Source organism: Cryptomeria japonica, chromosome 7 (genome assembly GCF_030272615.1).
Source record: "Cryptomeria japonica chromosome 7, Sugi_1.0, whole genome shotgun sequence".
Lineage (NCBI taxonomy): Eukaryota > Viridiplantae > Streptophyta > Pinopsida > Cupressales > Cupressaceae > Cryptomeria > Cryptomeria japonica.
Window position 1 is genome coordinate 792,920,465 of NC_081411.1, and position 24,878 is coordinate 792,945,342.

The 24,878-nt window shown below is 36.6% G+C and overlaps 1 protein-coding gene across 1 annotated transcript; it reads right to left on the minus strand.

The window, feature by feature from the left end:
* Positions 1-4,318: 4,318 nt before the first annotated feature.
* On the minus strand, positions 4,319-21,113 carry LOC131068944 (polypyrimidine tract-binding protein homolog 1). Its single transcript, XM_058004229.2, has 10 exons — positions 20,569-21,113; positions 13,155-13,364; positions 12,246-12,308; positions 12,056-12,129; positions 11,671-11,766; positions 7,228-7,285; positions 7,014-7,118; positions 6,839-6,920; positions 5,344-5,456; positions 4,319-5,212 (listed from the first exon to the last, which is right to left on the minus strand). The coding sequence occupies exons 1-10, from the start codon at positions 20,752-20,754 to the stop codon at positions 4,643-4,645; spliced, it is 1,557 nt and encodes a 518-aa protein (XP_057860212.2). The 5' UTR covers positions 20,755-21,113; the 3' UTR covers positions 4,319-4,642.
* Positions 21,114-24,878: the final 3,765 nt, after the last annotated feature.

Sequence of the window (24,878 nt, forward strand, 5' to 3'; positions counted from 1 at the left end):
TGTTGTAGTCGGATGGCAAATTGATGTTGTTCTTCTTAAAGAGATTTGTCAACTCATCAACTTGCTTAGTGTGGCATCGATGCTCATCATGACCATACTTCTTGCAATAAGCACAAGTTGGTTTTTCCTTCTTAGGTGTATTCCCCTTCTTGGAAGAGGATGAAAAATCGCCTTGTGATGGAGAGGATGATTGTCCTTTTTCCTGTTGTGGCTTTCACTTAGATTGCTTATTCTTCTTATTGGAATCTTTGCCTTGACTCCCTTAATTCTCTTGATTAGCCACCGAAGCCTTGGACTTTGAAGACTTGAAAATCCCCATGTTCAACAACTTAGATTGTTCCAGCATCAACATTTATGTGAAAGCATCAAATGTAGGCATAGTGTAAGAACTCCCCACTATCAAGCGATGGGTTTGGAAGCTAGAAACAAATGTTGCATATTCAGATGGAAGCTTGTCCAACAAGTTGAATATCAATTGAGCATTTTTTTGTCAATACCACAATCCTTAAGCTTTGCTCTTAACTCATTTGCCTTGGTGACATAATCTTGGATTGTATCAAAACTCTTGGGATCCAAGTTGGTGAGCTCATTGTCAATCTTGTAGCCTCTGATTTTATCAACTTGACCATACAATTTCTGAAAATATCTCAAGTCTCTTTGATTGTAGTACACTTCTCTATGTGAAAAATGAGGTCATCTAATACATATTTCCACAAAGTTCCAAGAGCCATGCAATTTTTAGTGAGTCATTCTAATTGAGCATTAGGATCAACCTTAGTATTTGCTGGTGGTGTTATTGTTCCATCTATGTAATGCGTGAGTCTTTTTTCCATTAGTTTGCTCCATGCTTTTATTTTCCAAGATACATAGTTATGTGGAGTTAAAGATGGAAATTTATGAGGACCCATAGTAGCAAAAATAAAAGAGCACAAGAAAAGAGAGGCACAATCACACAAGACACCCCCCCAAATTCACTCAATCAAAGAACCTCCCCCCAAATGATGATTTGACACTTTATACTTAGTGTGTGTACAATATGCCACTTGCAAAAAATGGCAAAGTGGACTTTTGATTTCAACTTTACAACCGCCTCAAATAAGCCAAAAGAGACTCAAACTGATAATGCAAGAAATCTAAACTAAGATCCAAGTAAATTACAAGTACCAAGTAGGCCAAAAATGACCAATTTTTGAAAGTACAATATCCACTCAAAATCACTGCAAACTGATGACAGATTATGAAAGTAGACGAAAAATTATACACTTTCAAAAAAACCAGTACCTGAAAAGGAAGTCGTATGAACCCAATCGAAACCTTTGAAGTTGCAAAATTGAAGATTGGACAGGTACAACTGCGAAAATCTGAAATTTTTGAAAAACTTGGCCACCGGAATCAGAAAATAACCACACCACTACAAAGAGCGGGAAAAATTAACCCAATTCAAAAAACATTGCACCCAAAAAGGAGCAAAATATGGGTTTTCAAAGTTGACCCAAAAAATCAAACTGCTCAATGGTGAGGGGTCTAAAATTTTCAAAAAAGTGTTGACGCAGGCTTCACTATGTTAAATTTGACGATCGTACGACCGTCAAAAAATCGTCACAACCCCTTTGCTGATCATATGGATAGGATGACATGACAGGCTGACAGATCTGTTGACTGTGTAGTATGTATTGTACAGTCACTTACATGTTTGTTGACTGGGCGTTGCTGATGTGGCCAGTGACGTGGTCGATCGGTAGGGCCTGTGTGGCGACGAGATGGCAGGGCCTGCGTGGTGGTCGCAAGAGGTTAACGGAGTCAGAGCGACTGTCGGAGGTCATCAAAGTCGGAGCTGACGGCGATGGTCGTCGAAGCCGAAGGACGATTGGCGGGGGTTGGCGAAAGCTGTGGGCCAGCGGCAAGTACGGTTCACGACGGGAGAATAGGCAGTGCACAGTACACAGCAACTCCCTATAGACTGTGCAAGGTACAAGGGGTGGGGTAACCGTACCCCCCCGAATATAAAATAAAATTTATACAATAGTTTTTCGATGCCCCTACAAAAAATTATTCTACGATTTAATAAATAATGAAATTAAAAAAAACGATATATATATATATATATATATATAATCAAAATCGTACAACGCAATGGTAAAGTCGAAAATGCTCTAAAACGCCTCAAAAAAGAGTTGCACCTCAAATCCGAAATTAGAAATCTTCCAAGATATCTCCCAAAACCAATCAATGAAGCTCCAATGGCTCTTATATCATGTGAGATTTTGCCAAAATCAAAGGCACAATTAAAAGCACACAAAAAAAAGACAATAATTTGACAAGAACAAACTATATTCTCATCAATATGCAAAAATGATCCACTGGATTAACCAATGCAATAAATATGAGCATGCTTATATAGGCAAAGCCAAATGGATATGTGAGCACACAATCATGACATGTGGCCCAATGAAAAACAAGGGTAGGTAAGAAAATGTATAGGTAGGTAGAAGAAATAATATATTATTCCACAAGAGGTGGATCACCCACCGAACGAAGAATGTAACAATAAGATAAAACCACAAAAAATGGAATATCTCCTACAAGCATCATCCCTATGTGCACACTTCCCTAAATGTCTCATATCCAAACTACGATGAGATGCATTATCCTAAGTCAACTTAAGTAAAGTGTAATTATATCCTATAAGAATAAATAATTACACCAACAGTTTGAAAGATAGTGGCCGTGAACCACCTGGGGTTATATTGATGTCCTACTTTGTTTTGTTTCATTAGATATACGGTCTATACTGGTCTGATAGGCCCAACTATATTGTAGACTTTCTATTAGATTATTTCCATTATAAAAAAAGTGTTGCCGTGTAGCATTTTCCAACTATGCCCACTTAAACTGAATTGTTGGCTGCTTGAGATCCGACAAGAGGGCCATCTTTAGAAACAAATGAAGTGTTGAAGAATTTCATGCAAAATACAAAACCGAGAGAATGCAAAGAGAAAAAGATTGATTCATGACGAGAATTTACCAATCCCATTGCATCACAAATTCAACTGAATGCCTGCTAACGCTTAAAAACTACAAATACAATAATAATACTAACCAGCTTAAAAGATATTATACAGTCAGAGATTCCATATCTGTGGAATAATATTGAAATTCCTCTTCATGCACCAAATCCAATTAAGATAAACTGCATGACATAAAAGAACAGTATACAACTGACAAAAAAATAAAAGAATAAGATACAAACCTCACTCCTTGTGGCCTTATTTTCTACACTAGTACTTTAAATGTATCTGGCTCATTATCAGAGAGATCAGGACAAGTGAGCTAAACAAATCCTAGAATATCGATGCAGTGGTGTAAGAATCTTACAGATACAGTAACAGATGTGAGTCGCACTATTCTTGAAAATGCATACAATGACAATGGAACAAACAAATTGGTTTACAAAAATTTCCCACCTTGACATGCTTCCAAATTAATATAGATTTGCCTTGGATATAACCAAACACACAGAACTACTAGCTTGCTGTAAGGTATAGTATGTGTTTTGGTTCACATTATTCTCAGAAATGCATCCAATTACAAAGGAACAAATAAATTTTATTTACAATAATTTCCCACCTTATTTTCCTATCCTCATGCAAACATGTTTCAAAATTGCTGTAGATTTGGACGGATTTTATGGGGTATAACCCGAGGTACAAGCAGCACAAGTAGCTTTCTGTAAAATAGGGTGTACTTATTTATAAAAGACAAACCATGAATTTTGCTTCCACAAGTTCCATTGACTCGCATCTACAAAACTATACATTCCAATTAAACAAAGCATTGCGAGGACTGTTGCAAACATATACTATTTGGAGTTTTGTCAGTCTCTAAACTCCTGAAGTAAATATTGCCAAATAAGGTAGGAACATCATTGCAGATGCCAACTTTTTAAAAAGTAGTGGGGAACATCATTGCAGATGCCAACTTTTTAAAAAGTAGTGGGGTTCTGATATGTATTCCCACGATTTTTCTTGTCATTCAGGTTTACTTTGATACCAGGCTGGATGAACATCCAGTGAACCAAATAAACATTATTGATGAAACTGTAGGCTGTTTTGTTTTGCAATGTTATAATTTAGATGTTTATTCTAAAACATGAAGAAATAAAAAATTACATAGTTCACTTTAGTTTATTAATTAAAAGCCTTCAGATATTAACATGGAGATATGTTTGATACAGAGCCTTCCATATGGTTCAAAAGGCAAATTAGACCAAAATTTATTATTTAAAAAAAAAAGCATTATACAGATCAATAACTTCTGCTCATCAAAACGAACATTATTTACCTTTCTGCTTCAAATTATAACTCCACAAAAATACATTTACAGCATGGAAAATAGCTGCCATTCAAATAATTTTGCTAGCATCATCAGTACAGATAATGTAATCCTTTCAAATGAAACACACAACTGCAGATTGCCACAGATATGTATGAAAAATAAATAACAGAATATGAATGGCATGGCCTTCCACATTTTAATTTCCAATTATGTTCAAAGCAAGGAATCATGAAGATGGGATGGCCTTTAAACTGCAAATAAAGCAAGGAAGCTGCCGAAAGATTGCAGAAGAATTGGACGCGGGCAATCATGTATGATATGCAGATGATCCACCTCCTGATACTCCACCCACAAACGTGTTTACATATGTAGCCTGATTGCTGTGTGAGGGCATAGAGAATGCAGCAGCAACATTAGGAGCCTGCCCGCCCTGCAGTGGCATGCCAAAATTCGCATGGTTTTCATGAGGTGATGCATTCTTTAAAGGGGGAGGGCCGGGAAAAAATGTAGAGTATGGTGGCACAGGCAAGGAAGTCTGTCGCGGAGTTGCATCTAAAGGAGGTTGGGGTGTTACAGGAGAGGAATTATATATTTGATTTGGTATAGATCCAGGCATGGGTGAACTTGCCACTTGCGATGCAGGATGCAACTGTTCAAACTCCCAATTTTGAACTGGTCGAGGACCCAAGACACCCGGTTGTGGTGGTGGATGCACACCTGACACAAGCTGATTTCCTGAATATACAGGCATTGCAGATGATACCTGTCCAACAATACCAGCAGGAAGAACTGAAGGTTGCTGACCGAAAACTGGAGGTTGGTTTTGTAAAATACCAACTTGTGGAAGTGTGTAGTCTCTGCTACGGTCGTTATTACCCTGTATATAAGATTGTGAGATACTGACAAAAACAATCCAGAATCATAAGTAGCTGATTTTAAGCACAAAGAATGTCATACAATTCATAACAAAGCTTGATCCTTAAAATACCATAAAGAAAAGATTGTCACCTTCACATTGAGGTCTCTGTGGCGAGAATAAGAAAGATGGAGCTTGCAGTAGCCTCCATCATAGATGCAATGTCCTTCTAATGCTTCTTTTGCAATCACTGCAGTCGGCACATCTGACATACAAATGGTAAAATTAGTCTGACCTGATAAGAGTAGAACTGTGCATAATTGGACTACAAATAAAGGTTTAGTCATATAGTATATTAATTGCGTATATATCAATGCAAAAGTGCACATTTTAGTTAATAAACATTTGATCAGTTGGAAATGAGGAAGTTAACATTGCCTCCACAGAGAAAACAAAACAATGACACTTTTCTGCTTTAAGAAGTCCACTAAGTTGCCAATATGGTTTGGGTTTCCCAAAGAGGTAATTTTGTTTTCTCAAGTTCCGTAAAGTTATTTTAGTTTTAATAACCTTGATAGCAAAAAAAACCTGTGGTGTAAATATGCTTCTTTGTTGGTGTTCTAAACATTTAAGTCACATGATAGAAGGCCTCTTCCACTTTATATTCCTCATGTTGTCTAATTTACATTGTCTTGGCTGACTTCTATGATTAAACCATGCAATTTTGATCATTCTGCCCTCCCAAGCGTGATTTAATAACCTCTGCTAGTAACAAACAGCTATTTGCACAATTCCATCTGCTCTACCACTAACTTAAAATGCTAATGTCTTTAAAGTTGATTTATGGCAGGGTACTTAATGAAAGCTTTAAATCTTTAAAAATCTTTATATTTTATGGTTTTCTCAATTTGCAGGGTCTGAGCGGTGAGTCCAAGTCGTGTAACAATGATGAATACCATCAATAGTCATGTTCCAAGTATCAGAAATGGAACTGGTTCACTAATTAAGGCCAATGACTTGGGTCCACTGTGGATTGAAAACTTACGAAACATCCACTAGAAATCAAGTTATAACATTAAAAAAAGGAAAAAATAGATGAACCTTCAACAGATCAAAAAGAAAAAGAAGAACACTCACCCTCATTAAAAACTAGGTAATTTTTCTTTTCTTTTCCCTCCATGTTCCTGTTGGTTTTGTTTCTAATGAGTTTTAAATTTTTAATAGATTCCCACAAAAATAATACTCAGATTACGTATAATAAATATTATGAGTAATTTCTTAATTGATTTGAATGTGCTAAATTGCTTACCTATATCTAAGTTATAGTCAAAGCTCACTGATCAAAACAAAAATTAAAATTCTTAAAGCCAGTTTCTAGAGTTCCTACCTTCAGCAGTACTAGCTATAGCTTTTAATTATTCCAAAGTTCAGCATTAAAAAATTGTTGGTTAATTAATTGATAAAACAATAAACAAGCTAACAACAAATATAACAAACAAAAAAATAGATTGGGGTATAGTTATGTGGCACAAATACACAATACAAATCAACTAAGCTTGTAAAGAACAACATTGTACCCCATCCATTACAGCTAAACCTAAAACATTCAAAAACTAACATTGTAAAAGCGATAATTTATTACAACACCTGCATACTGTATCAAAGCTTGAGTTCCTGCATTCTTCTCAAATATTGCAATCTTCTGAACTGTGCCAAATGCAGAAAAAACCTGTTTCCCAGATTGTCACATCAATGATTATCAAAAAACCAGTACATTTCAAACTTGTCAAGGGAACATTCAAATTGTAGGCTTTATTCATACCATGTGCAGAATATCAACATTCACTGCATATAGCATGTTCTCAAAGGCTGCAAGAAGCACATTACTTTCTGGCTCTCTTCTTTGTCCGTCAGGACCTATGCCAAACTGCATGGTACAAGTCCATCAGAAAAAGCATTGACAAGGAACTTCTACTTACAAACAAATATCATGATATGCTTCTCTGATCACGTATAAGATGATATAACAAGCTCACCTGCCCAGTTCCATCTATAGCAGAAGGGGCAACAGGTAAATTTGGATTTGTGTAGTCCCTACACAACAAATGAAATGAACCATAATTATAAAGAATGACTGTTAAAAGAAAATTGTTCATTATAAAAACATCATTACAAATAGAAAAATCAGTTTCAGAAAGCATGAAAACAGAATAAAATTTAAGGCAAAGGAAACACAGAAATTGGAAGGAAAGCTGAGAAGTTTGATTCTTTCATAAAATTTCAGTTTTTTTTTGTGTGGGGGGGTGGGGACTATAACTTCTACAAGTAATATGAACTCATCGTGCATTCACTGTAAGATCATAAAATTGATACAATGCATAGCTTAATGTATCTAAATTCTTGCGATAATGTGATAAGGACTTGTCACCATGTCAAGTAACTGGCAAAATCCATGATAAAATATATCAAATCTTTGGGATAATACATGTGAAGCCATGCTATGGCAAAGAACTAGTGAACAGAGGCTGCAGATTTTGTCAGCAGTCAAGAATCTACAAAAATTCAAACCAAAAAACAAATTTAAAAGAGTGAAGTTGACTGATGATGTATATACGAGTCATACAGTTCAAAACATTCTGACTTTATGGTAACATTGAATAACAATTACCAGAGTGTATGTTATATTGTTAAAATGAGAATTGCAATTCCAATTATTTCAACTTTTCATTGATATAATGTGTTAAATCAATTAATATGCTAATTAAATTATAATAATTAAGTATTATTATACTGATTACAATATAATTATATTTATGTTGATTTATTAAATATATTCAATTATTTAATATAAATATATATATTAATTACATTATTCATATTTAGTATACTCGTATTAATGAATCTACAACTATCATGTTTGAAATCTATTCTCTAATTGTTCCAAGGAATCCACGACAAAAATAATTTCACAATATTTTATTATGGCCACACAATTGATTGTCCTGGGAACCTTTAGTATGCTTATTGATGAACATGACTAGAAAACTGTCAATGTATGATCAAAATAATATTCACTAGGCACAGAATTCTTGTTTCCTTCTTCCATGGATCTGTTTTATGCTTGAACCATTGCATTTAAGTTGGCAAGTGGCAAGTCAATTCTGTATGCTTGGAGATCAAGCTTTACCCAAACAAGTTGTGGTGTGCTAATATTTGAAACGGTAGATCCAATGGGCCTTTTTGACATCGAAATAACTTTTATAAACTTATCATACTTTCCAATTCAAGGCTTTATTATTAATCTTTGAGATTGGAAATTGTACATTTGAGCTCTCCATATTCAGGAGAATCATGAATAATATGTTGTAAAATTTCATTTCATGAGAACAGGTTGAAGCAACTACAAATCAAATATCTCAAAAAATATAATTTATCATGAGTTCATGAATGATGTCACCAAAGCCTACAAAATAAACTTCAGATTTTTACATAGACTAATCAACGGAAGACTGTACAAGCTAAAGCCTAAAATTTGCTTGGTCATTTGGCATATAATACTTTTGGATTGGTTATTTTCACTTTTATTAGTAAGAAATGTGCAATCACAGTATGTTAACAAAGTACATGAACATCAACTCTCTTGTAGGTATAATAAAAGCTAAAAAAGCACTTTTCCCAGGGATCAAAATGTGGCACCTGGACAATGCCTTATAGCACACATGCTTACATAACAATGATTGTTTGTTTGTTTTTATATGGATAGCAATGTTTGTGTTTGTATCGTGATAATTCTCAATTTAAGTAAGGTTAGAATAAGAGGTAAAATATATTAGCCAATCAGATTGCTAATAATTCATTTTTAAAACATTTTCAGTTAAAAGGTTTGCAACTTAACTTTGCAAAAGATAAGCATTTAATTTGGGTAGAAAAAATTCTAGCATATGATTTGTTGGCAGATACAAAAAAAAATACTGAATTAAGAAATCCTACATGCAAATAGTATTTTCAGAAAGGCAAGTACTAATAATGGGTCCCAGGATATAACCCTTTGTTTTACTACTAGGAATATTTCTGATACAACAAAAATCACATATATGGAACAATTCAAAAGAGGAGAACTGTCACATCCCCTTTCTCTATAATTCATCTGATGGACCAAAATGCCCATTTCCTGACTCCAACACTTCTCCTAATACCATTTTGTGTATATGCTCTACCGCATTATCCCCCATGGTCTGCTTATGACCCCCAAAGTTTCAAGTATACTAATTTAGAGTTCGAGGGATTCTGAAGGAACAATGGATCACTATACTCATTTTCACTCGTACTACTCATAATTTATAGATGAGGGTCTAGTGGTAAAAACAGGGTCTCAAAACATAAGACTTTGAGGGCTTTAATGTGATGGTCATCGATGGCTTCTCCATTCAATGCACCAACGGCTTTAATATGATAGCCATCAATTGCTTCTCCATTCAATGCACCAAAGCAACCTCCCAACTGAACCTTACTCTGTTAGAGCATCTTTACCTGTTAGTGACTTTTTACGACTAGTTATTCTTTTTTGCTTAAGTTCACTTTAGGAGTGCTTATTTTAGTCGTGCACCTAGTTTAGCTTTCTAGTTTATAGCTAGAATTGAGCTTTATTTAGCTCCTCATGCTTGCACTTTAGTTCTCCTAAATTAAGCTATGTGCTTTCTTTATAAGCACTTCATTGTACAATTGTAACTCATTCTCTATTCTTTGTTTTTGAATAATAAGGCATTCATTTGTGCAGCTCTCGTTTGTGGAAGGTGTTTTGTTTGTCGTTTGATCTTGCAGGCTTGAGTTGCAAAATTCAACATACTCTAGGGGGGTATGATACAAAGAATGACTTCTATCTTGTCACTATTGGAGACATATAATTTTGGGAATTTGATGACTCCACTCATTGGGAGAAATCATACAGAATTTATAGATCATGGAACTAAAGTTCCAATCCAAAGGAATGGTGACAGTACTACGGGGAATGACAAATGGAACACCATGGATTGTATTAGGAAAAAATATGTAAAGAATTGTTAGCCATAGCCAAGTAGATTTGGCAGTGCAATTTTTGGTGTCAATCACAAACTATTTCCAAAGAAAAGGAGCATACCACACAAGTAGAAGGTCTTGGACAAGCACTACAAGATTTTCAGCAACATCCCTCCTTGGAGGCTGCCTAACAAAGGCTTTGAGCATATTTTTGATTTAGGAAGGCTCTAAGCCTATCATAACCACCCCTTCCTGCCAGCCCACTGCAATAAAGGAACTGTTGGAGATGGGACGCATTTGACCCAACTTGAGCCCTTCTGCTTCCTTTGTAGTCCTTGTGAAGAAGAAGGATGGCACGATGAGAATGTGCATTGACTACAGAGCACTAAACAAGAATACCATCAAAAATCAATACTCAATTCTCAAGATCGATAAATTGATTGATGAACTCCATCAGGCGGTATATTAGGGTTTGCTATTATTTGTGTGAACATAATGAGAAATTCTTGGGTTTGCTAGAGTTGATGTAGAATCAAATAGGTTTTGTCATTAAGGATAAACTAATTAAGTTTAATGCATAAAATGAGTCATTAATGCTACCGTGTTTACATTAGTATAGTTAAGGGTTTATAAGGCTTTGATTTTAATTATTTAAGGGCTGGAATTTAAATAACCAAAATATTTGCAGAACTACTTGTCTGGGACATTATAGATAAAATAAGTAAACATTCTGCCACATGAATTCTGTAATTTTAAAGTCTAGACTCCATAACCGAGGAGTCATTAAGTTGAAAAGACTTTTCTTTCAATAAAGGTTTATGTTATTTTGTGAAAATGTTTGTTGATACATGTAAATTTCTCTGAAAAAGATAAAAAATCCATAATATCTTTTCTTTGAAGCGAATAAGAAGTCAACATGATTATATTATTTCAAATTTTCATGAACCTGTTTGTACATATATATTGATTCTAGGGCAACAATTTTAAGAAAAGGTAATTTCTGAGCTTTTCCCATCACGCATGTGAAAGTCACAATTAGTTCCTGTGTAAGATGCTACAATTTGAGATTTATGTCAGCATAAACAGAAATGACACAATTCTGCTATGACATATTAGCATATCTGGTGCAGTTGAACAGAGAACATTCCTAGGACAAGTAATTTCAGTGCCACGGTGCCGCATCAATTCTGTAAACATAGAATCTAATGAAGGATCAGAGTTAAGTTATAAAGACTTTCCGTAAAACAAAGGTTTTTACTATTGTTGTGAACATGTTTGTAAATTCGTACACATTTCTCCCACAAAATCCATACAAATTTTTTCTATCAAGGGAATCAGAAATCAACATATTTATCTTATTTTCAAGACATGTTTGTGCATGCATATTGAATAAAATGCAGAACTACGAGGACTCCAAAAAGGTGATTTCTGAATTTCCATATCAAAATTCATGTGGCTAATACCTGCTTCGGTGACTCTGGAATTTGACATTCAAATCAGTATGTGCAGAAAATGACATGCGCAAGTGACAAGGGCCCACATGCTCTGCTAGCAAATACCTAGAATTATTACAGCAGAAAGTTAGCTACCTGTTCATAAGAAAAAACAAGTATAATTTGACAATGACGATTATTTGTTTCAACTGATGTACAGTATGCATATCATTCAGATTCAATCTCAAATACCTAGAATTATTACAGCAGAAAGTTAGCTACATGTTCATAAGAAAAAACAAGATTAATTTGACAACGACGATTATTTATTTCAGCTGATGCACAGTATGCATATCATTCAGATTCAATCTATATTATATCAACTTATCAATAATAAAACTGAGTCCAAACTTACCTCGGAATGCTTCTACCATCTAGAGCAGACCTTGCTGAAGCAGCTGTGTTTGCATCACTAAATTGGACCAGTGCCTGCTCATATTAAATGATAGATATGTATTAAGCTTATGAAAGTCTTGCAAAACAAAAACGTCTCAAGTTGTCCATGCTCAAAATCAAATATTTAACAGTGGTAGTAGACAACTAACCTGAAAACCAGCACTTTTTTCGAAGGTTGCAATTTTATGCACAAAACCGAAAGCTGAAAACACCTGAGGATGAGCAACAGACAAGTTTTTACAATCATTAACACTCAACTCACAGAAAAAACAAACATGAAAATTACTCTGACCAGAAATGTTGCACCCAGCTGTGTTTGATTCGATGCAACAAACATAGAAATTTACAGTACATTGCTCAAACACCACAATGTGCAGATTGGCAAAGGTACAGGAACGTAACTAATAATAAACAGTAACCTTCAAGCATCATAGTATAAAGACAACAATAAGAGGAATAAATAACACACCAGATTGAGGATAATTCAAAGAAATTTTCCTTTTACATTGCCAGAAATAATTTACAGAACTATTTTTAAATTTTAGCACTAAGGACACAGATCTGCTCCACTCAAGTGAGCGCAGACTTAAAATACAGTTTCGAAATCTTTCATCTCCAGCTTATATGGAACCTAAAAAGGGTTTAAGGCTGAGGAGTAAAGAGATTAGAGAGACCAATACACAACAATCTAAAGTTTAAGGCATTAGGGTTAGGAATAAGAATAGGGTCCAGAGGTGGTGTTAAGCAAAGGGAAAGAAACAAACGCACATGCGCTTTCTCCCAATGCTGTAGGCTGCCATCGAAGATGTGTCCATGACATTAACCTGCTGACCCATGTACATTTATGTCAAACACAAGCAATACTTTAAGTGTAACCCACTTTTTCTAAACTGAAATTGACAAAACAACCCACCTGATATATATTCTATTTCTATTACTCCTTCAAGGAAGGATACATTCAGCCTATTGCTCAATTTGATATGACAGTCGCTGAATTTCAATAACATCTTTCTTTCCATGCACCTACCAGAATGCATTTGAAAGTTATTAATACTTACCAAATGTAAAACATCAATGCTGACATCACCAGCTTCTACCCCTTCAATTGTCACCAGCAGTACATTGCTTGGTTCATCCCCAGCTCTTTTACTGTTGACAATTTCATGTCTGTTTGAGTATTGCAGGTATACAGTTTTGCCTCGCACCTGAGCAGGTTCTGATGATGAAGCATAATATGAAACCATTGAAATAGCTTGATTGAGGTCCTCCTAAATTAAACCACAGACAGAAAAAAAATTAAGCATTTTATTGCATGAAAAGTTGAAAACATATAAAAAGCTCTTTAAACATTCCAAACCTAAAATACAGTGACTGACAAAGTATAAACATTTCTAAAGTAAATAAGCAGTTAAAGTCAATCTAAAAGGATTATGAATTTATGACACATTCAAATTTTGTCCTACAGTATTTCACCCCCTGACTAGTTTAGAAATCAATGTTTTGATATAATTCCAGTTCCAGATGAATACCCATGTTATTGGAAATGAGAATACCCATCCCAAACAGAAACAGGTCCCAGCCCATGTATGCCCAGGGTTTGGCCAAGGTTTGTACTGGCAAACTAGGGTTCAAAAGAGAACGAAATTTTGGAGAAAAAAACCTCCTTTTTTTTTGAGGGGGGGATGCGTGGGAACCATTCCTTGGGCCTAAAAAGAGGCCTATATATAATCTTAACTGTTTCCCTTGTTCTGCAAAGGGGCAGTTTGCTCAGTTTCCTAAATGGCTTCTTTTGAGATAACGGCATTCTCTGTGCAGAGTGGACTGGTATGCCGGCAGATAGCTTGGACAGTGTTCAAAAATTATTCCTCACTCATCCCACATGCACATACTCAAGAAAAATTATTCCTCATCCCATATTCACATACTCATAGTTGATAATGGAAAAGAGTACAACTAACTGGATAGTAAAAGGTGTAGGATTCATTAGACAGAGCTTGGAGTCCATGAACACCATCCTGTACAAAACTTATTTGAGCCACTTTAGGCAAATCTGTTAACTTTATATATAATATATATAGGCAATTTCTGCACACAATGGAATGGTACACCTGCAGATAGTTTGGACCTTGGTGTTCAAATATTATTCCTCACCCACATCCCACATGCACATTTTCATAGTTTATATAACTGGACAGTATAAGGCATAGGATTCATTAGACAGCTTGGAGTCCATGAAAACTGTCCTGCACAAAAAATTATTTGCCAGTCTAGGCAACTCCGTTATATATAGAGGCATTTTCAGCACAAAATGGATTGATACGCCTGCAAATAGTGTGGAAATCAGTGTGAGAAAATTATTCCTCACACTCACCCCACACACTCCTTATTTACTAAGTTACCGGTTCTTTGGGTTTTGGCTTGGGTCCGGGTCCTGGTTCGTGCCCGATCCGATCCTGGTCCGGCCCGGGTTCGACCTGGGTTCCACCCGGGTCCTTCCCAGGCAGGGAACCCGACCACCTGGGAAGGACCCGGGTGGAACCCAGGTCGAACCCAGGAGGACCCAAGCCCGTGGGTTCCCAAAAACGGGGCCCACAGGTCAAAAAAACAATAAAAACCAATAAAAAAGTACTTTAAAAAATAGTTAATTAATAATTAAACCCTAATTCGCCCCTTTATGATGCTTTTCATGCATCAAAACATTCATTCAACTCATTCTATTTGCATTTTTGAAGATTTTTTCTATAAAGCCAGGTTTTTTAGTTTTTGCATTTTTCTTCGAAGGTAGAGACTATGAAGATGTGAGACACGCATAAATGGCATAGGAATCACTGGAGAAGGAAGATTTAGCCATCAAAGGTGAGTGAATCTGAATTTTTTACAAATTTTCAAGAATTTTTTTTAAGTTTTTTTCAAATTTTTTTTTTTTTTTTTAAGTTTTTCTAAAAAATTCTAAATAAGTTTTGTATATTTTTTTACACTTTGTATGCATAGTATGGGGTTATAATGCCGAAATTTTTTCAATTTTTTCAATAATGTTGTGTTTTCTCTTTTTATTTTAGGTGCATTAATCATATAATCATACATAATGGCTGAAATTGGAAGTGCAAGTGCAAGCTCTAGTTCAATTGCCCATGCCCGAACTGAAAATAAAGCCTTTAAAATTGATCAAGATTCACCACTTTGGCATTATACAACAATGATCAAGCAAGTGTCTGGTAGTGGGGGTTTTGTTTGGAAGTGTAACCATTGTGGCACTGAGTATACCAGCTCATACTATCGAGTGAAAGGCCACCTTTGTTTCATCCCCGGGCGTGGAATAAAATTTTGTAAGGGATCAGATGGCAAGGGGCTGCCAAAAGCTCTAGTTTTGGAATATATTAGAGAACAAGAGGAAGCTGATAGGAGAAGCGGCAAAGCAAAGACTGATCATCCTCTTGTCCAGTCAAGCTCAAAGACTACGAGGCCTTCTAGTAGTATTGGCTCCACAAGACCAGCCGGATCGCATCCTTTCATGCCAAAACCACCAGTTGCTCCACTAGAGAATCAAAATGTTGTGGCTTCACGGAAAAGAGGCCCATTGGATACTGCCTTCAAAAATGAAATGAGAGATATTGCAGATCAGAGCATTGGGCGTTGCATCTATGGCAATGGGCTTCCTTTCAACCTTGTTAGATCACCTTACTTTCGGGACATGGTACATACCCTTTGCAACACACCTTCTGATTATGTTTGTCCAGGGTATGAAAAGGTGAGAACCACCTTATTAGCAAAGAAGAAAGCATTCGTAGAGTCACAGTTGAAAGTCATCAAAGATACATGGCCGGAAACAGGTTTGACCATCGTTTCTGATGGATGGAAAGATTGTAAAAATAGGCCATTGATCAATGTTATAGCAGTGTGCCCTAAAGGGGCAATGTTTTTGAAAGCGGTGGATTGTGAGGGGCAAGTGAAAGATGCAAGTGTCATTGCCAATACCCTCATAGAATGCATTGACATGGTGGGGCCTCAAAATTTTGTCCAAGTCATAACGGACAATGCTAAAAATTGTAGGGCAGCGGGGACTATAGTGGAGGCTACATACGGTCACATCTTTTGGACACCATGTGCAGTCCACTCACACAATTTAATCATGCAAAAGATTGGCACACAAATTGATTGGGTAAAAAAACTGTACGAGGAGGGCGAGGAGATTCAAATGTTTGCAACTAATCATCATATGTCACAAGCCATTTTTAGGACCTTCTCCAAGTTGGAGTTGTTGAAGGTAATTACTAATTTTAATTTTTAATTTTAATTTTTAATTTTTTATAATTGATATATGTTGTGTATTTTTTTATGTCATGTTAGGTAGCTGAAACACGATTTGCATCTCACACACTCGTCTTAAGACAACTTGTGAAGGTGCGAGAGGCCTTGAGTTCTATGGTCATCAACGGATTGTGGAGTGTATGGAAGCAGGCCTAGACAGAAAGAGCTCTAAAAGTAAGAGCATTGATCCTCGATGAGAAATGGTGGGATACTGTGGAATATGTTTTGAATTTCACTGAGCCCATCATGAGCATGATTAGGTATGCTGATATTGATCGCCCATGTTTGGGTGAGATTTATGATGGCATGGATTGCATGGTGGAGAAAATAAGAGAAGTAATAAAAAGAAAAGTAAATGACCCAACAGAAACATTTTTCAAGGTTGTGCAGAATATTATTGTTGACCGCTCGAACAACATGACCAATCCCTTACATCTCTTAGCATTTGCTTTGACACCAAAATTTTATAGTGCAGAGATGCTTGCAACACCAAGGAGGGTACCACCATATAGAGATGCAGAGGTTGCTTCTGGCTATAGAGCTGCCTTTAAAAAGATATATCAAGATGAAGAGACAAGAAATGTTGTCATGAAGGAGTTTGGCCAATTTGTATCCACAAAAAATCATGATGTTGTAGCTCTCAATGCTAGATATGGGATGGATGCTGATGAGTGGTGGTATGTACATGGTCAAGGCTTCGTTTACTTGCAGCCTCTTGCAATTAAACTTCTCTCCCAAGTATGTATCTTTTTATTTTTTATAGTTTTCCAATTCCATTTGATGCTATCATATTTTTATTTTATAATTTATAAATTTCTAATAATGTTTTAACTTTTAACAGGTTGCAAGTTCTTCTTCAGCTGAGCGGAATTGGAGTACATACTCCTTCATCCACTCAGTCAAACGTAATCGTTTGGGTGCAAAGAGAGCTGAGGATTTGGTCTACGTACACTCCAACCTTCGTTTGTTGTCACATAAGGACCTTGAATATAATGTGGGTGAAACAAGGAATTGGGATCTAGCCCCTGAGTGTGCTGATTTAGATGCTACAATTGCACAACTTGCCCAAGTCTCTATAGACGAGGCAGCTATGGAACTTGAGAGAGACTTGGCTAGTGGGTGTGACATTCCATTCGATAGTGGTTCAATTGATGTTGGATTTGAACCACTTGATGACCTTGGGCTTGGGTTGGATGGTTCAAATGAAGATGAATATGGAATTTAAATCCCATAGATGGCTTGTAATTTGAATTTTTATTGTGTCATGACATATTCACATTTTGAAACTTGAAACTTGAATATTATCTTTTTTGCAAATTATGAATATGATATTAGACTTTAGTTATTAGTTTACTGATAACATTTGCGATATATGGATATTTATTGGCATTGGCAATTATGGATTTATCATTTATCATTTATGATTTATGTATGGAAAGTCACATTGTATATTTTATTTTTGTATGGATATATATAATATATATGTATATATATAAATCTATAATTAATATATGTATAAATGTATGGACGAACCCATACCCGTACCTAAGAAAAAAAAAAATTGCCGAACCCGCAAATCCGTACCCGAACCCGAACCGGTAACTTAGCTTATTTATAATGAAAAATAAGCTTAAATAACTAGACAGTGTAATGTGTAGGATTCATTAGATAGATATTGGAATACATTAACACTTTCCTGTACAAAAGTTATTTGAGACACTTCACACAATTCTGTTATATATATATAGTAAAGAGGCAAGCAGAGGACATTGAGGAAAATGTAGGAAATAAGGCGCAAGAATTTGTGAAAGATTTAGAGTTGGAGGGAGTCAATTAGCAAAGACCAGAGTTTGTAATGGCATTCACTAAAAAAGCTCAAATAACTGGAAAGTGTAATGTTGGTGTTGGAAATAAGCCACACCCGGACCGACGATGGACTGGTCCAAGAGGGGCCAGTAGCTCAGTGGTAGAGCACTCCAACAGCATTATGGAAGGTCCTAGGTTCGAGTCCTACCTGGTCCATGTCTCAACATGGTATCAAAGCCAGGTCCAGGCTAGGAGCCTCAAGCACACGAGAGGTGTGGCTTAAGGGGGGGTGTTGGTGTTGGAAATAAGCCACACCCAGACCGACAATGGACTAGTCCAAGAGGGGCCAGTAGCTTAGTGGTAGAGCACTCCAACAACGCAATCATCACTCATGAATTCATCAACGCAATCATCAATTATCAAATCAAGCAAACAATCAATCAGCAAACCATCATCACAAATTCTCAATTCATTCAATCAATCAAACATACAAACATCCATCATTCAAACATCAACTATTCACGCATCATCTAAGACATCAATTAGAAACTGATACCAAGCTGAGTGAGAAAATCTAGGGAAAGGCATTAGATCTCACTGCTTGAAGAATAGTATAAGGCCTGTATCTGTTGTGATTTGTTTTTGTTTAACCATGAGAAGCGAATTACAATTATCAACTTGATAAGAATTAGGTACTTGAAGTCAGTTCTGAAGTGTCTTGAATTTGGCTTTATGTTTGCTAGAGAATGTCCTTAATTCTGAAACTTGACGAAATTGAACATAAGCAAAGAACTTTGTCTTGCTCATTGTGAAGGTCAGTGTGGTTATTTCTTGTAGCTATGTTGAATGACTTGCAGAATGTTATTCCACTGCTTACTCTCTTTTGATGAAAAATGCAAAAAGGATGAGTCAGCCATAGTAGCAAACACCAGGAAAAAATTTATATGTAATCATGGCTTGCAAATTTTCCCATACTGATTCAAATGATCATGCAGCTTTACAGTCAAAGCCCCAAAAAAAATCGTAAATCTATTTTTTTCCCAAAAAATGTTGTTTTCTGTGCTTACTGCCAGATATTCCCTATTCTTAGTTTGCCAAGTTTATCTCAATCTAAAACTGGGTAATGGATCACATCGCATCAATTCCACATAAATAGAATGTTTGTTACAGTTCAAAGACTAGCATGTGATTAATAGCCTCTTTCTAGCAATTAGTGCAAGAGAAGTGAAGTGAAGCCAAACAATCACCAAATTGGAAAGAATGAAGCACTCAAAGTCAGTTATAAAGTGCCTTGAATTTTGGCTCAAGTTTGCTAACGATTGTCATAAGCTTTTTGATGTTTGGCTGATTATTGCACAAACAAAGAAACTTTGCCATCTCACTTCTACCCGCAAGAATGTAATTGAAGTTAAAAGAGCAACTATAATCCATTGAATTCTATATCCATAGAGAATTATCATTTCATTGTATATCTATATGGGAAATTGCCCGTTATAATAAAAAATTTGCAAGAAGCTTCAAACTCAAACAACTGATTTGATTTTTATACATATATTTCTCTATTTCTAATAAAGAGTGTCCTTCACTAAGAAGAATGTAAGGAATTTTATAGTTCTACATCTTTTAAACCATCTACTGTAATGCATTGGTAAAGTTGTTCAAGTGTGCGATCCAAAGAGCAGCTCTTTCTGAATTACTAATGCTCACAAAAACCATCTCTTTCAGAATAATATCATAGTATTTGCTGATGTCCACAATAATACAATATAGTGACAACGAAAGAAATAATATGCTACAAACACTCACTCTGGTTTAAAAAAAACCCACTAAACTATCATGCTCGCAGAAGTATTCGTTCATGAGAAAACTTTGTGGGCTAATAAAGTTACTACGAACACAAGTTTTTCGTTGACTCGCAAGAGTACGTCTCAAACCCCACGTATAGCATTGCCTGAGAAAACCATACAACCTACGAGGCCTACAAAGCGACGAATATTAACAACATTTTTTTAAACACGTGAATTCAAAAAAATGGATCAAATAATAAAACATATGACGATGGACTATCGGACACCACTCTGTTTACTATATAAATTTTCGCGCGGTAATAAAAACATGTTTCTCAAATTCAGCTTCAATAGACTGTAATTTTAAGGTAAAATTGAATTAAATGATATCAACTGGCTCGGTGTATTTGAGGTTTTCATAATTGCACCTACAGGAAAACAAACTCACACCAAAAACTGCAATTTGGACTCCCTTCCAATGGAAGACGCATTAGAAAATCCAAATACAATAATGTATTTGGAGAATAGAATAAAACCAAATAGATAAAATATCTAAGGTTTCGGAACTTACAAATTCCATAAACCCCTGATTGCGATTCGGTCCAACATTGAGCATCGTGTTGACAATTTTCCCAAATGGCCTCCCCAATTCAATAAGCTCCTCCTCCGTGCATTCCCACGGCAAATTTCTAAGGTGCAGAACCTTGACTGGTGGCTGAGTGTTCCGGAACTGCGGCTGCCCTGCAGTCGATCCCATGTTCTCGAAATCTAAAGTCCTTCAGAAAAAACGCCCTCTATAATTTCAAACCTTCGATTACCAAACCCTCTAAAAATCAAACCCTATATCATCCCCCTAAAAATTCGGAAAATGAATCATCAAATAGTGTTATAATTCGAGACAAAATGTTGGCAAAAGCGCTATAATAATTCAAATCCCAAAACCATGCCCTTGGTGATCGTATGTAAATACTGTAAAAATTAAAACCCTACTAAAAAAAATACACAGCTCTTCCAAACCCTAAAAATTCCCAACCTCGAACATTCTAAAGCAGATAGTTTTTGCTTAGAAATAGATAAACCTAAGCTCTTGAATGGAAGCCCGATTTCGACGTGGAAATAATTATGAGATAAGTGAAAACCGGAGTTCTTACACTTAAATTTTAATAAAAAAAAATTGTTTTTTTTTTTCAATTGCACTATATCTACTATTTTTTCATAAAGTTTGCTGAATCTCTTCTTTTTCTTTGAAATTATTATATTTTTTATAGACACATATTTAGTCGATAGGCTTAAGCGTGGGCTTTTAAGTCTCAAAAAGTGTCAATGCTCTTCAAAAAAACAATAAGTGGCACCATTTCTTAGGCACGATGTTTTTGTTGGCGACAAAAAATAAAATCACATTTTCAAAAACAAAATTCTTAATTTTAATTTTACACAAACGGTTTACATAGTTTGGCTATCTTGCATGATAATTTATCATCGTACCAAGAAACTATATTATGTCAACTCTTATTGCGGCCACATCGAGCAATTGTTTCTACTTGTCGAGTGTGGGATTCATTGTTTTGGAATAATGAATAGTCTCTATTATCGATTGTAACCACAAAATACGAGGAAGCTTTGTGCAGTGTAACCATAATATGTGGAAGGATAAATCAATAATTATTTCATAGCATTCTCTGTGCAAGGTTAACGTGGAGTTTGGGTTGTAGTCGTGTCTATTTGTGAAGTGTGGGATTTATGGTTCTAGATGAAGGAACACAATGGACCACTAAGAGGGGGGTGAATCAGTGGTACTCAGTAAAAACTTGAGCTTTTTAAAAGATCTAATCTTTAATAACAACAATCATAAAGCTATGAGCAGAGGTATCAAACACATGAACACACACAAACAAGAGGCAACCCATAACACAAGAGCATACGAGGAAAACCCACGGTGGGGAAAAACCTCAGTGAGAAATGTTGCTAGAGTCTACTACTCCACTCCAGCCTCATGGGTAAAATTGATTACAATATTTAGGGCACCAACCCAAGGAGCACCAACCCCTACAATTTTATGGGCACCAACCCAAAGGAGCACCAACCCCTAGCTTTAGGGCACCAACCTAAGGAGCGCCAACCCCTGTTGGCAATTGACACTCTATTGGTTGGTTTTACTATGTTGTCATTGATGGCAACATGATTTTGGGTTCCGGCTTCATATGGTGTACCAGCAGGCACTTAACGAATTCTACACCAGCACCGGCACTGGCAGGTCAGGAAGATTTCTTTAGTCACCGACAATGCAGGTCGACATGGTATAGTAAAGGTTATCAGTATTGGAGGTCAACTTATCTTGGATCCAGCATCGGCAACTTGTTTTAATGTTTATTCGTTTATGTTATATGGTCGACATGTAATCTGATATTGTGTATATCTTTGTAAGCCGACATAAGGCATAAATTTGTATAGGGTATATAGGACAGATTGATTAGATCATTTTTGTAAAGCGGAAAATCGTGATCAAACCCTAGTTGCTCTCCCCTCTTCCAACTCCAAGGAGAGAGAAGGGAGGTTCACTAGGATTCGATGGTTTTCACTTAGGGGAGAGACTTTACATTCAAAAGAGGGGTTGAAACCCACAAGATCCAATCCCACGCAATGCAAGATTGGATGCTAAATGTGTTTCAAGGGTTAAGAAAGCAAGGCTACCCTCTTTTGTAAAGAATGTGCATAGAAGAATTAAGCTAGGAATGCATAGAAAGTGAGAAAGATTCGCTTATAAACTGAGATATGGATATAGGATGAAGCTACGGACCTGGAATTAGCAGTGAAATGTCGATACGGCGCTGTCCTGCAAATTTGAGCAAAAGTTGTCGGGACGATGGCGCCCGGCGCCACGGTCCTCCGAAAAATCCGCAGAACGAAAGGGGATCTGTTCGTCTCTGCACAAGGATTCCAGATCTTCAATTTCAACCGTGTACCTGCAACCTACACACAGAAAAGCGAAGACGATTGGGGGGTTAGGGATTAGGGGTTTGCCTTTAGGTCAAACCCCGGTTTTGGAATTAACCAAGAAATGAGCAAGTGTTGTAAATGTAAATGACTGTAAAACAAGTACTAATACCTTGTTCTAAGGATGTTGGTATCCTTATGTGCGAAGGTTTAGATGTTGTTGTTTGTTGTAGTAGTATGTTGTATGTAGCATGTAGTAAGTGATCTCCTCTTCAATGGTTGAATCCTTGTCTTGAATGCAACACTTAGCCTTGAATGGAGACTTGGAATGAATGCTTGAATGTTTGAATGCTTGAATGCTTGAGTATAGTTTCCACGCTTTGTACACATATCCTCCTCATGCCAAATGAGAGAGAAAAATGTAGTTTATATACTTGTCAATTAGGGCTGATAGACTGATTTTCCCGACCTTAGGCCGACCAGGAAATGTAATTTCCAAATTGCAAACAAAAAGACCCGCAATCTCCTTAGGAGACCGGGCCCAAAATAGGACCCAGGGACCAGGGCGCTGGGCGCCCTGGTCCTGAGGGACCAGGGTGCTGGGCGCTCTGGTCCCACCTCCTGGGACAGTAGGGTGCAAGGAGGTTCAGGCCAGGGTACTTGAAAAATGCAGTTTTTGGTGTCGTGAGCAAGTTTCGGGGTCTCCATTCAGGTTGCGTGTTGCGTCACCATCGTGAAGACCGAAATGCAGTCGAAATTGCAAGTGTCGCAATTTTAGGACGCTACATTTAGCCCCCACTTTAGCGGGAGTATGTATGCTCATACTTCCGGTAAAGTACAAGGAAACAACATTGAAAGACTTTCACCACGTCAAGGAGGCAAGATACACTAAGCCCCCAGTGGCCTAAGGATCTTACGGCTTCAATTGACAAAGTAAAAGGGAAGATCACGAGGGAGAACCATGACTGTCAGTAGTAAGGTTCCCTCACTATGAGTCATGCGAGAAGGATATCAAAAATTTTCAAGGCAAGGTTAAATTTGCCAAGAAATTCTCAAGTATCTTGAAAAGATATGAACGGGATGTATGCCCCCCTACGTTAAAGCGATCGCACACGCCTCACCGGGGGTGATTGTTTTAACGTAGTGATACACATAAGAAATGAGAAAGGAAAGGAGCACGTTATCGCAAGGATTTAGCCCCCAAGTGTGAGATAAGCCCAAGGATAATAGACACAAAACACAAAGCACGAGGTGACTTCGCTTTCCTTGGGGTCAGTATGCTGTATGATAATTCATGTATATATATCATATGTATGTATGCATAATTGTTCTTCATTCCCCAATCAAGGAAGGTCACCTAGAAGAAGGGAACACATGTGTCTTTTGAGTCAACATGAGAGAGATCGAGAGATCTTCAATGCTTTGCATCATCCTCAAGTAGACAATACTAAGGACAACAAATAGAAGAATGAGAGTAACATATAGAAGAAGTAACGCAAGAGAGGAGGAGAGAATCTGCTATGCTAATGAAACTAGTCTAGCACGTCATCTACCCCCCGATCTTGCTGATCAATGTTTCGGGAAGGTAGGGAACACGCTAGAGGAGGAACATCCAACACAGCAGATGGAGCTATCACAAGATCCAAACAAGGGCTATGTTCATGTTCCGAGCCACATTGTTCTTGTCTAGGAGCTAGGATAAGTGCTTTAGAAAATTTATTAGATAAATGGTTATCAATATCAACAAGTTCATATTCACTATCAGAAGCAAGAGAAATAACATTTTCATCATGAATAACATTTTCATCTATATCATCATCAAGATTTATAAAAATAGGATCTTTAACTCGCACAGGATCAAGACCATCATGCATCATATGTTTAGGAGATTTAGGCTCAATGTCCGGCTGAGGAGAAAATGGAATAATGCTTGTTGAAGGTGTTTTT

Excerpts from the sequence above, each read along its gene's own strand:
- LOC131068944 (XM_058004229.2), bottom strand. The coding sequence starts at position 20,754 with ATGGGATCGACTGCAGGGCAGCCGCAGTTCCGGAACACTCAGCCACCA. Across the intron at positions 13,365-20,568 it reads ATCAGGGGTTTATGGAATTT|GAGGACCTCAATCAAGCTAT; the intron begins GTAAGTTCCGAA and ends GGTTTAATTTAG. Across the intron at positions 12,309-13,154 it reads GCATTGATGTTTTACATTTG|GTGTTTTCAGCTTTCGGTTT; the intron begins GTAAGTATTAAT and ends GCTCATCCTCAG.